The sequence below is a fragment of the Lotus japonicus genome, chromosome 1 (genome assembly GCF_012489685.1).
Source record: "Lotus japonicus ecotype B-129 chromosome 1, LjGifu_v1.2".
NCBI classification, from domain to species: domain Eukaryota; kingdom Viridiplantae; phylum Streptophyta; class Magnoliopsida; order Fabales; family Fabaceae; genus Lotus; species Lotus japonicus.
In genome coordinates, this window is record NC_080041.1 from 42,588,951 (window position 1) to 42,601,753 (window position 12,803).

A 12,803-nucleotide genomic window follows, 5' to 3' on the forward strand; every position below is an offset into this window, starting at 1 on the left:
GCTTGTACCTCTGAATTTTTGTCATAACACACTATAGTTTAGCAAGTAACAGAATCGACTCCCGCCCATGATGACGTTTCCGAAAAATAATTAGATAGAAACGCCCCTAGGCGGCCCGAGATAACTGCAATTTTCATTGCAAATTCTTTTTATTGTTTTAATTCCATATATAGGATAAGTACATGAGAACTTGTTCCTTTGATTTAGTCGGGCCGCCTCATTAAAAACCTTTTGTTGAAGAGGGGAAAAAGAGTACGCCCTTATTTACATTTTTTCTTGTAATTCAACTTTAATATTGCCTTAGGGTCGTCGCATTCCATGTGTGACGAACATACCCACCATCAAGCTGTTCTAGCTTGTAAGTACCTGCACCCATATTGCCTGTCACTTGAAATTGGCCTTTATAGTTGGGCGAGAGCTTATTTTGTCCCGCTGTCAATGTCCGACGCCTTAGAACAAGATCTCCCTCTTTCATCTGCCTGGGTACAACTTTTACAGAGTATTTTATGGTGATCTGCTCCTTACTGGCTTCATTTCTCAAATGGGCCTCTCATTGAACTTCTGGTAACATGATTAAGTTTGCCACCAAGTTACCCTGATTTTCTTCTTCATCCATTGTTCGCACTAGCTAGCTTTTGTTTTGAATTTCCACTTGTAATATTGCACATGTTCCAAACGTATTGTACGCCCACAAGCCCTTCACTTCATCTAACTTCTTTTTTAGCCCGTTCAATATGACCTTGTTCGCCGATTCAACTTTGCCATTCGTTTGTGGATGCTCTACTAAAGCAAAGCGCATCTGAACACCCAACTCTTCACATAAATCTCTAGTTAAATATCTTGTAAATTGAATTCCATTAAAAGTCACAATGGCCAATGGAACGCCAAACTTGTACACTATCCTTCTCCATATGAAATTCCTAATTTTTGCAGCTGTGATGGTCAACAATGCCTCCGCCTTTATCCATTTTGTAAAATAACCCACTACTACTACTATATATTTCATTTGTGCCTTTGCAGTTGAAAAAGGACCCAGAATATCCGCCCCCACATATCAAATGGCCAAGGCGAGATCATGGTGGTCAACTGCTCTGGCGCCGCCCTTTGTAAGTCTGCATATATTTGACACTTTGAACATTTCTTCACATGATCTATGCAATCATTCTTGAGAGTTGGCCAATAAAACCCCGCTTTCAATATCTTCACTGCAAGCGAGCACCCAACAATGTGACATGAACACATGCCTTCATGCACTTCTGCCATAATCTCCTTCACCCTATCCATTTCTACACATTTCAGCACGGATGACACTATTCCTCGACGGTATAGCTGATCGCCTAACATTGTGTAGAAACTGAATTCTCACCGATGTGTTCAATAACAACAATTTCAAAAAAAACCCATGTGGTTGGAAATGTGCTTTATAAAGATACTTTTACCAACATTTAATAATTTTACTAACTTACATTTGTGTTTGATTTATTATTTTATTTATTTATCCAAGTTCTTTTGTTGCAAGTTAAATATACTATTCACTATTTCCATCAAACAAACAAAAAATACTATTCACTATTTTAATCATCGGAAAAAAAATCTAAAGACCTATAAAATTTTGAAGAAAGATATATAACGGTAGAGAAGAGAAGCAAAAGCTAACCCTGCCGCCAAACCAAGCCTGCCCTAGAAAAGCAAAATACAGGAAAGGGTGGAGCGCGGGGAAGGTGACAGTAACATGGGGACCTCTGCAAACGCCGTCACCGGCAGCCGAAGCGCCACCGCCACCGTCGACAAAGACGTTGACTATGCACAGTACTTCTGCACCTACTCTTTCCTCTACCACCAGAAGGAGATGCTCTCCGATCGGGTTCGCATGGACGCTTACTTCAATGCTATTTTTGAGAACAGATCTCACTTCCAGGGCAAGGTCAGCACCTCCTCTTCATTTCTACTTCACAATCACACATGCTTATTTTGCCATAAACTTCGATTTTTGCAATTCTGGTAAACCAAAAATCACCTTGAATATGAATATAATTAATTAACCGAACCATGCTGCTTTGATTGAGCAAAACCCTAACCTTTTGAATTGAATGGTGGAGAAGACTGTTCTGGATGTGGGAACTGGAAGTGGCATTCTTGCTATATGGTCAGCACAAGCAGGTGCCAGGAAGGTTTATGCGGTGGAAGCTACAAAGATGTCGGAACACGCACGTGCACTAGTGAAAGCGAATAATCTCGAGGACGTAGTTGAAGTCATTGAGGGTTCAATGGAGGATATTTCCTTGCCAGAGAAAGGTACAATAGTTGAAGTCATTGAGTTTTCACCTAAATTTGGCTTTGTTGATTATATCCGGGGTTTGCCTTAAAAGTTTTTGTGTAACTTGCAGTTGACGTGATCATCTCTGAGTGGATGGGTTACTTTCTTCTGCGCGAGTCTATGTTTGATTCTGTTATATGTGCTCGTGACCGCTGGCTCAAACCAACAGGAGTGATGTAAGTATTGTGGTCACTTTTTTAATTTTTTTTTGCTGCTCGAAAGCATAACAAAAATGGGGAGTGTTTTGGTACATTTGCAATCTTGCACAAATTGATGTTTAGTGATGTTTCTTAATATGCATCTACTCGTTACCTAAACTGAAAAATAGACATTAGATAATGTTTTTTGTTTCCATGTAAGTATATAACAATTGCCCTGTTGCTCTGGGATTTTGCTGAGAAATACTGAATTATTTTCAGGTCAGTCTCAACTTTTTTGACTTATGTTGTTTATTATATATGCAAGTTGTTGTTGGTAGTCAATTTTTAAACTTAAATCTACATCTATTTTTGCATTTAAAGCTAAGAGCCAAAACAAGACAGGATGTTTAGCCAAACTTTTGATTGTATTGAAAGCTAAGAGCTAACATCTGATGTTTTATTCTTGTAGTATATTCTTTAGTTTTCAACACAATGGGGCAAGTCCCAAAATTTTTTGTGGTTTAGTCAACAGGATACAGTGCTAGGTCCCGATACAATGAGCTATATTTAAAACTATTCTATATTATGAGACCAAAGAATAAGGAATGCAGTTGCTCAGTTTCAATACTTCTTATCTTAAAATTGATTCATTCTCTTAGCATGACATGTGCTTACGGTGATCTTGTCAGTACATTATAAACATTGAAATCTTACATATATTAGTCATTTGGTTATTGACTCTGATGGTATCTGTTTGCGATGAAAATGAGATGGTTAGGATTGTGAATTATTATTTCTATGAAAATCCACTTTGTTTATTGCTATGATCTATTCTTTGGTGGCTTTAGGTGTTAGATTTGCAATCGGTGATTTGAGAGACCTTATTTTTGCAGGTATCCTAGTCATGCTCGCATGTGGATGGCACCTATCAGGAGTGGGATTGGAGATAAAAAAATGGGTGATTACTATTCAGCTATGGATGATTGGCACAACTTTGTCGATGAAACAAAAACCTGCTATGGTGTTGATATGAACACTTTAACAAAGCCTTTTGCAGAGGAGCAGAAGAAATACTATCTACAGGCAAGTTGTATGCTTAGAGCACCTTAAGTGTAATGGTATAGTTTAAGTGAAACAAAGCTTTGGTCATCGTTGGAAATCTATCAGATCTAATAATGAAGATGGTCTCTACATATGTTTAAAATTTGTCAAGTATGTGTAAAAGTTAAATTTGGTAATATGATCACGGTTGTCACTCAACATCATTTGCTAGTTAGTTGAAACACAGGTTTCTAGCCTTCTACATGTTGTTTTACTGAGATTGTGGTAGGATGCATACTGGAGTGTATAAGCAGTGGAGTTGTGCATTCCAGGATCCTGTAAGAATAAATTCTTGTCTTTGTTTGGGGTTGGTTCTGATACAGTAAGGCTGCTATTTTTGTGGCCTGTCATTCATTCCTGCTTTTGTCTATATTTCTTTCGTTGAACATGTCAGTACTGGCGGTCAGCTGTGTGTAATATTGAGTTGTAAGTTAATAAATTTGTTTATTTGGAGCCTGCTTGTTTCGAAGTTTTTCCAACTGAAAAGTAATATATCTCACATTATGTTGTATTTGAACCGTAAAGGATATCTCACCTCCTTGAAAATGGATGTTTACAAGGACATAATCTGTAAACATAATAGCTGTTAGAAGGCTTGTATGCTCTTACGAACTTACATCCGTTACACATTTTGAACAAGAATTTATCTAATGGCTGAAGGGCTTGTGATTTGAAGTTGTTTTTGCTTATCTATGTTATTTTATATGTACATTATTATCTCTTATATTACTTTATATATTAGGTAGGAAGGGTCTTACATTCATTTAGAATGTCATCTTTGATGATAAATTTTTTTGAAAACTTTGATTGTTACTGCATTTTTTCACCTGAAGCAGATGCACCATATATAAATATATATATATATTAAATGATGTGTTTGTACTGTTACTTTTTTATTTATGGTGTATTGAATAAATGAATGTTTCTTATTTAAACTGGCTTCTGTAGAGCCAAATCAATCCCCAAAGATCATAAAGGATATATTATTTAATTACATTGATTCTTCTTTTGCACAGGAAACTAATTTCTGCTTGCTTTGATTTCTGTAGACATCATTGTGGAACAACCTCCATCCACATCAAGTCATAGGAACTGCTGCTGTTGTAAAGGAAATGGACTGTTTAACTGCCACAGTGGCTGACATAGAGAAAGTCAGATCAAAGTTTTCTATGTCAATAACCGTGGAAAACACAAAGTTGTGTGGATTTGGAGGATGGTTTGATGTATACTTTCGGGTAAGCTATTCTCCACTTTTAGTGGCATTGTAGCGCTACCAAATGTCTTAAATCTTACTGTTTCCTGTTTTTGCTTTCCAGGGAAGAAGTGAGGATCCTGCTGAACATGAGATCGAGTTAAGTACTGCTCCTAGTGTAGACTACGGTACACACTGGGGCCAACAGGTATGTGCTGCATCAAGTTTTCGTTGATACATCCATGAAATAATTTGTTATCAATTTTTTTCAATATGTTTGTCATTTTAAGAACAATTGGAACTTCATTGAACGAGCTGATGGTTCCTTCTTTTAAGTTCATTAAAGTTGTTCTATCATTAAAATACAACCTGAAAATTCTACAGAGATTAAGAGAGACAGGTAGAAGCTTGACTTTCATACTTCCTGAGATAACTGGGCATTTATTCTTTCTATATGGCAATTTAACTGTTTGATTCAATGCCTTGAAGCCTGTGATTTTCATTTAACTGTATGATAACGTGGTTGTAATCATATATTTTAATCATTGGACAGGTTTTTCTCTTACATCCTCCTACTAATGTGAGTGAAGGTGATGAGTTAAGTGCTTCTTTCCTAATGACTCGTTCAAAGGAAAACCATCGTCTAATGGAGGTTGAGCTTGAGTGTGAGCTTAAACAGCAATCTGGCAAGCTTCTTGCACCTTTCAAAAATCAGTACTACATTGAATGAGTATGGATTCTTTGTTCTGGGGACTTCAAGCATTGTACAAGGTAAGACTCTAGCCCATGATGCTTCTTGAATGATATTAAGAGCCTGTTTGAATTCGGGCTTATTGGAGCTTATTATAGGGCTTATCTACTAGAAAGTGCACTAAATAAACTCCAAAATCTGCTCTTTGATATGCATCCAAATGAGTACTAAATAGATACACTTGATGCCTAACTTGATCCTATCCCTCCGGTTGAATGTGCTTTAACAGGTTCCTTTCCTACCAGAGTTTCATTTATTATTTTGATGGAAATAATTAAGATTAGAGAGGATAAATAGGAACCTCAACTATATTAGTACTTCAACTTTACCTTTATGTTTTAATAACCAATGAAAGACATGCACTAACATATTTTAATGTTTATCAATTGATTAAAAAATTGGTCATATCTTGTGATGATGTCCTATCCATAGAAATTTATAACTTAGACTACATTTTACAACATTCAAAATATCAAAGTAGAGATTTCAACTGTCGTTGTCTTTTTTTGAAAGCATAATATATATAGTAAAAATGACGAAAATGACAAGAGATACAACCTCCTCAACAGGGTATGAAAACTCACACGGTCAAGGCTGACCACTCCAAAAAGAGCAAAAACCAACTGAAAACAGCGACAAATCAAATATAACAGCCTCTAAAACCAAAACCCGCAAAAACAACAGTCTCAAAAACCAAATACCCCCGCTCAAAGAACTACCCAAAAGCTCTCAAAGAACCTGGAAAACCAGCCTACAACCCAAAGCTAATCCTTAGCGGCGCTGGAAGATTTGCGCGCCTTGATCTCATTTGCAATTTGAAAGAGTGCAACATCATCAGAGCTATTATACCTCAAGCCTTAGCGCTTCCCCATCAAGACGACACTCCTCCCTCTAGTTAAAACACTATAAGGCTCCGCCATCTCTACCGACAACACCATTAGCTCTCTCCCTATCTGCTTTGCATCAGTAGAGCCTTCTTCCGTTGTCGCAGCAACACCGGAGCTCTCAGCAGCACCTTGCTTGCTTCTTTTTACCTCCAACCTCAGCTTTCATAGGTCTTCCCCCTGGTCCTCTGGATATTCACTGGATCCCGGGGTAACGAAAACCCAAGATTATGAGAAACCCCTACTTCATAAGAGATGGGGACAACACTAGAAGAGCTACCAGGAAAAAAACAACAAGGAACAATCACAGAGAATACCCAAAGGGCTCCAGCTCTACCGCATCAAAACCCCTGTAAACCGCAGAAGAGATTTATGGGAAAAGCACCGAGGTTGAGAAGCTTGGGGATAGCCAGCCGCCTCTTCCCTACTTCCTTGTTTCCAGCATGAACTGTAGCCTACTCCGACAATCTCTGATCTCTAGCCACAAACACCCCCAGACCAGCACATCCACGCCGCGGAAATCCTGCCCACGCCACTGCGAAACTCATAAAGGAGGTTAATTTCCTGAGAAGCTACCTCAAACAAAGAGAATCGAGTAATAAAGGAGTCTTGCTCTTGCACTCATTATTCAACATAATTAAAATTAACTTAAAAAACAGTGATTATATACTATGGTTCTGCTGAACAGAATTACATTAAGAGGCAAATGACAATGGCATGATTAGTACCAACATGAGTAGTCTCACTCAAGCTCAGAAAGCTCCTCACGATACCTATTATTTCCCATCAGATCAAACTTGAAAAGATCCTAACTTGAATAGCTCGCTACATCGTCCTTGTCATCATTATCATCTTCATCCTCACCCACATCCACAAAGTTTGTTCCTCATAGTAAAATCGCTCAAAATTAAATCGCTTCCTTTGGATATGATGGTAACCTTTTAGGGTTTAGGGTTTAGGGTTTAGGAACTCTAGCTGAAGCTCGTCCTCTCCCCCACTCTTCTTGTCTATGACCTCTTCCACCTTCTTCAAAGACGGATGTTCAATGCGGCTGGCTCGTACACCATCATTAGGCTCGCGCCTTTTCCTTCATACAAAAACTTGTGTCCCCCAAGGTTGACATTCTTCATCCATGATCATGCTCACAAGGTAGAAACGCGCCGTCCTTTTAACCCCATTGTGCAACTTCTCTCTGGAGGAAAGTGAGATCTTAGCTCAAACAAGTCCGTGAAAATGAGGATGCAAAGGAGCAAGTAGAGGCTTTCCTTGACTTTGCTTTTCTATTGGTGTTAACGGCTTCAAAACAGGACTTGGTAGTAGGCTTGATTTTCATTGTGTAATTATTCCTTGTTGTTAACAAAGAGTTGAGGAAATTGGTGAGCTTGCCCACTGGAGATATGCATTGCTTCATCTTCTTAGGTTGATGTAAATTTTGAACTCCCTTGATTTAGACTTGATCAAACCCTTATCATTACTTACAATGTGTCTCTCTTCGTGTTTCTTCTTTGATCTCTCCCACAGGCTGGTCCTCACCGGCTTGGGCGGTGAAACACAAACCTCATGATCTCACTTCGTACATGGATTTTGTGTCAGCTTAGGCCTATCTTTGATAATTCCCTTAAACTCACCGTCTATCTAGTTGGCCCATTTTTCACTGTCCAGTGCTACTGGAACTCGGATAGTGTACATTTTTCACTGTCCGCTTGGTGTACATTTTTCACTGTCCATTAAAGCATATACATAAAAAAAGTGTACACAATATTGGAGGGGGAGAACACATTAACATTCCAAAAGAACAGAGTTTAATATTCTCAGCTGTAAACTGAAATCTTTTACTCCATTTATTCTCGATATCTCATTAATTTAACAATTCAAAAGACAAGGAGAAATTGGTTAGTATTTAGATTATCTAGTTTACTTAGAGTTCCTATATTAAATTTTCCTAACTAATGATCAATCAAATACATAACAAATGGGTTAAATGTTTTTAGTCCCCGACTTATACACCCTAATCTAAAATGGTCCTTGAAAAAAATAATTCATACTTCCTCCGTTCCACAAAGATTGTTGTTTTAAGGTTGTGGCACAAAGGGTAAGGTGACAATTATTGATAGTATAATGTTATTAAAGTACCCTTATTCAATATTACTAGTACCATGTGTAGCTACTAAATACTACTTGAATATAAAAGAATGTAGTTGATAGAGAAAAGTTGTGATTGGTTAATATGAAAGATGATAAGTGGGAGAAAATTTATTAAATAAGGGAATAGGTGGAAACAATTAGTAAAAAAAGCATTGGTTTTCTAAAACAACAAACGTTTTGGAATATTGAAAAAATGTCTTAAACAACAATCTTTCTAGAACCGAGGAAGTAGCATTTAGTCCCTGAAAAAAATTGTTTCAAAAAATGTCCTTATGACATCATTAAATGTGGTGAATTTTTTACCCTGTCACCCGTCCAAATAGGTTGTCTACATGGACTTTTCACATCTGTTTTTCAAAAATTTATTTCATCAAATTTAGTTTTTCTCACTTTTCTGCCTCATGGAAGTTCTGCCTACCAAACTCAATTTGGGGCTTAGGGGGACAAGCCCAAGTCTATGGGGAATACCACTACAATGCTAAAATAGGAAATGGGCAAACCCATAAACATGAACATATCCCTATAAACATCAACAATCCAAACCCCACAAATATCAACAAATCCAAACCCGAAAACCCTCATCACCACCTCAAACTCAGAAACCTCCATGAAACCACTATCTCTCCGCCATACCAGCCTCCCCTTAGCTCCTCCTCCCCACCTCATTCCACCATTAATGTTTAGGCTTAATAACACTTTTGCTCCTTAAGTATCATCGTTGTGCGATTTGTGTGCCTTAAGCATAGTAGTCAATCCCGGATAGCGGCGCGTAGCGGCCGACCCCAAAAGTGGGATAGCGGGATAGCGCATAGCGGGATGGCCGCTATTCTGATTTTTCATATATAATTTTATATAATTAATAGTATATACATATATACATATAAAAACTAAAAAATGATAAATATAACTTAAAATTCATAACCTGATGAAATGATAGAGAAGATAGGAGGATCTTCCAGCACCAAAGGTAACAAAATGAATTGATTGAGAATGGAAAAATAAAGAGGAAAAGAAAGGAAAGAAAAATAGAGGAATATAAAGATAACAAAAAACAGAGCATAACAGAGGCCCAAGGGAAACAGGGGCAGTGGTCGCCGGAGATTGGTTGAAAGTCACCGCACAGTGGTCGCCGGAAGTGGGCGGTGCTTGTCGGAGGTCGGGTGGTGGCCATGGGTGCTGATCGACGGTGGCTGAAGGAGGTCGCGTGCCACAATGACCAGATTCGCAGAAGAAAGAAGAAGATGAATAGTGAAGAAAGTGAAACGCGCGTTTCACTTATAAAGAGGGAAATCCCAAAAGTACCCTCAAAGTTTAACCTAATTGTAAAATTTCAAGGGCAATTTAGGGATTTTTCTTGGATCCGACCCATCTTAACCTGGAGCACTGCGATGGAACGCGATTTGACCCGCGATCCCACCCGCGACGGCCGCGATTTGGCCGCGAATAGCGCCGCGACGGCCGCGACTCCGTTCCGCGACGCGATCAGATCTGAATAGCGGGGAACCGCCGCGACGCGACGCGACGGCGCGATAGCGCCGCTATTCCGCGCGATCGATAACTATGGCCTTAAGTTTAAAACGAGCGATTTGCCTCCCTTATGTATCAATTTGTGCCAAATTGGTCCTTCCGTTAGTCTGTGGTCCAATTGCTAACGGAGGAAGCTTACATGACCTTCATTAAACGACGTGTCTCTAACATATACCCCACTTAAATGCCATGTCACATTTTTTTCTTTAAAAATATTCCTTTTTCTTTTAACTTTTCATACCACCACCGCCACCACAGCAACACCAGCACCATTCCTTTCTTCCCCACTCCAAACCCTCACCCTCCTCCTCCAACCTCAATCCCCCCCTCTCGTCCATCTTTACCTCCCATGACCTATCCCCAATTCAATTTTCTGAAAATAACAAGCAGAAAAGAAGATGATGAATGAAACGGGGAAGACACTGAACAGAACCCACTTCATCAGAATCTCAAAGCTTCCAAATCAGAAACTCAAAACCACCAAAATCGGAAACCCCATATACATGGGTACGCCCAAGTTTTGTGTTCAATCAAATCTCATTATCTTGTTCACTTAGTTTTCATGGCAGATTCAAAACAGTAAGGAAACACTATCGTGGATGATATGCCATCACACACAACTGCGATAACAAGGGACCCAACAAGATGAATTGAAACAGATAAGGAACGAAAGAGCAGGAGAATGTCGGCTTGGGCAACCACAGAGCTTTCGCCGGCCAAAAAAGGCCTTCGCCGCCGCGAGAGAGCTTAGGGTTAACGAACCCAAGCGAAGCTTCAGCGAGAGAGAATTCCATTTGTTTTATTTTATTAATTTACTTATGCTTCATTTAAGGTGGTGTGTAATTAGTAAAGTGGTGCAAATAAATGTTAGGGTGGTGTAAATAGCAGTGCCACGTCAGCAAATTTCGTTTAAATTGGATGTCTTCTTAACAGAATGACCAATTTGGCACAAATTGATACATAAGGGAGGCAAGTCGCTCATTTTGAACTTAAGGGAGGCAAATCGCACAATGGTGATACTTAAGGGAGCAAAAGTGCTATTAAGCCTAATGTTTACTACCTGTTCTTGTATAGAGAACAATGAGGACAGTTTATACCCGAAGCTGTAACGAAGGTAAGGCCTCGTAATAACCTATTTGTCGAGTGAGTGAAGTGTTCAGAAGTCCCTTATACAAGATTGGACCTTCTCTGTTATAGTGGGAGGTCAAAAATCCTAAACCTATCCCTAGTGGACTCTTGGGCCTTACAATCTTTTGGCCCAAGAGTCCATACGAAGTCTAAAACTCGCCCACAAACAAGCATTCCCTAAAATCACCGAGTGTCTACCTTCGCCACGGGTTGACGTCCTTCACCTGCCCCTTGAGGGAGCGCCTGTCGTTGATTCGGTCTTATTTCGCTTCCTGGGTGAGACCCTTTGTTAGCATAAGGGCTCACCTAGTCCACTACCTAACAAAAATTATTATTTCACACATTATTTCATTACTTTATTGTTTTGGTTGTATGGGTAATAGTCATATCTCTAGAAGATTTGGGTCTATCACTTTAGTCGCGAAAGATGAAATCACAATTTTTGTTCTTGAAAGATTAAAGTATCATTAATTTAGTCATTGAGAGATTATTTGTTAACATCAATTTAGTCTATGTTAAAGGACTAAATCCTAATAGGGAGGAAAATGATGTTTTTCATCTTTTAGGGCACTAAAGTGACTGATTTCAAATCTTTTATGAACCAAAATGACTATTGACTACACCATCACAATGCGCATGTATATTTTATATTTTGTTAGTCTATAGAATTTAGAGAAAAAGGATGATGCACCGACGGTGTAAAAAAATTTACACCGTCAACCAATCAGATTTCAAGAATGTGCCACGTCAATTAATGAAATTGAATAAAAATAGAGATTTTCTCACATCCTTGAAATCTGATTGGTTGACGGTGTAAAAAAACTTTACACCGTCGGTGCATAGAAATTAAACTCTAGAATTTAACCTCTTCTATCCAATTTATAAATATTACTTTACTGTCAGGGTTTTCAATTGTTCATTCATTAAGTAGCTAAACTTATTTGGTCTTTGATTTTTTTTTCTGCAGGAATGTGCAAAACATGTTTTGTCATCTTTGCTACTGTATGGATGTCATCACCTTGAGGTTGTATGAGTCACTTATGAAGTTAAAGAGAAGCAGTTGGCGTTGTTTGTAACACTTGTTCTATCAACCATTTGGTTGTGACTAGCGACTCGCAAACAGCATCATTCCGTGATGGTTTGATAATCAGCGTATATGTTACTTTCACCTAAAGAAAAGCTTGTGCTCTATTTGCTTTATAATGTGCTTTACTCAGGCTTGTATTTATCGGTTGGTAAATTGTAGGATACCTGATGGTTTTTATTTTGGCGTTCCATATTGCAACAGAATTTTCTTTTGCCAACTTCAATAGGAAGAGAGTAGAAATGTTGCAATCTATCGGATATTTTTCCTTAATTGGTCATATTTGGCTTTGGATCTCCTTAGCATGGATGTTATTTTCTGACAAATTAATCAAAAGAAAAGTTATCTCATCGTCTTCGATCAGGTCAATCTTGAAAAAAATGCAATTTGGTTCACATGTTCAGTGTTGAACCTTATCTTCCCTTGATTACTATATTATAATGCTGTAATGAATCTTCTGCTAGTGTGGCATATGAATGTCATGAACACAATCCTCTTCATATGCAGCTTCATTTTTTCTTCAACCTTCATCAG

The 12,803-nt window shown here is 38.5% G+C and overlaps 1 protein-coding gene across 1 annotated transcript; it reads left to right on the forward strand.

The window, feature by feature from the left end:
* The first annotated feature begins 1,634 nt into the window (after window positions 1-1,634).
* Window positions 1,635-12,619, forward strand: LOC130715300 (protein arginine N-methyltransferase PRMT10). The gene is made up of 8 exons (XM_057565710.1): window positions 1,635-1,924; window positions 2,103-2,295; window positions 2,388-2,493; window positions 3,351-3,540; window positions 4,608-4,793; window positions 4,875-4,958; window positions 5,304-5,521; window positions 12,153-12,619. The coding sequence occupies exons 1-7, from the start codon at window positions 1,733-1,735 to the stop codon at window positions 5,478-5,480; spliced, it is 1,128 nt and encodes a 375-aa protein (XP_057421693.1). The 5' UTR covers window positions 1,635-1,732; the 3' UTR covers window positions 5,481-5,521; window positions 12,153-12,619.
* Window positions 12,620-12,803: the final 184 nt, after the last annotated feature.

Bases quoted from the DNA above. Each gene is read 5' to 3' on its own strand.
- LOC130715300 (XM_057565710.1), top strand. From the start codon at position 1,733: ATGGGGACCTCTGCAAACGCCGTCACCGGCAGCCGAAGCGCCACCGCC. The intron at 2,296-2,387 runs GTACAATAGTTG...TGTAACTTGCAG, and splicing joins TATTTCCTTGCCAGAGAAAG to TTGACGTGATCATCTCTGAG. The intron at 4,794-4,874 runs GTAAGCTATTCT...TTTGCTTTCCAG, and splicing joins GGTTTGATGTATACTTTCGG to GGAAGAAGTGAGGATCCTGC.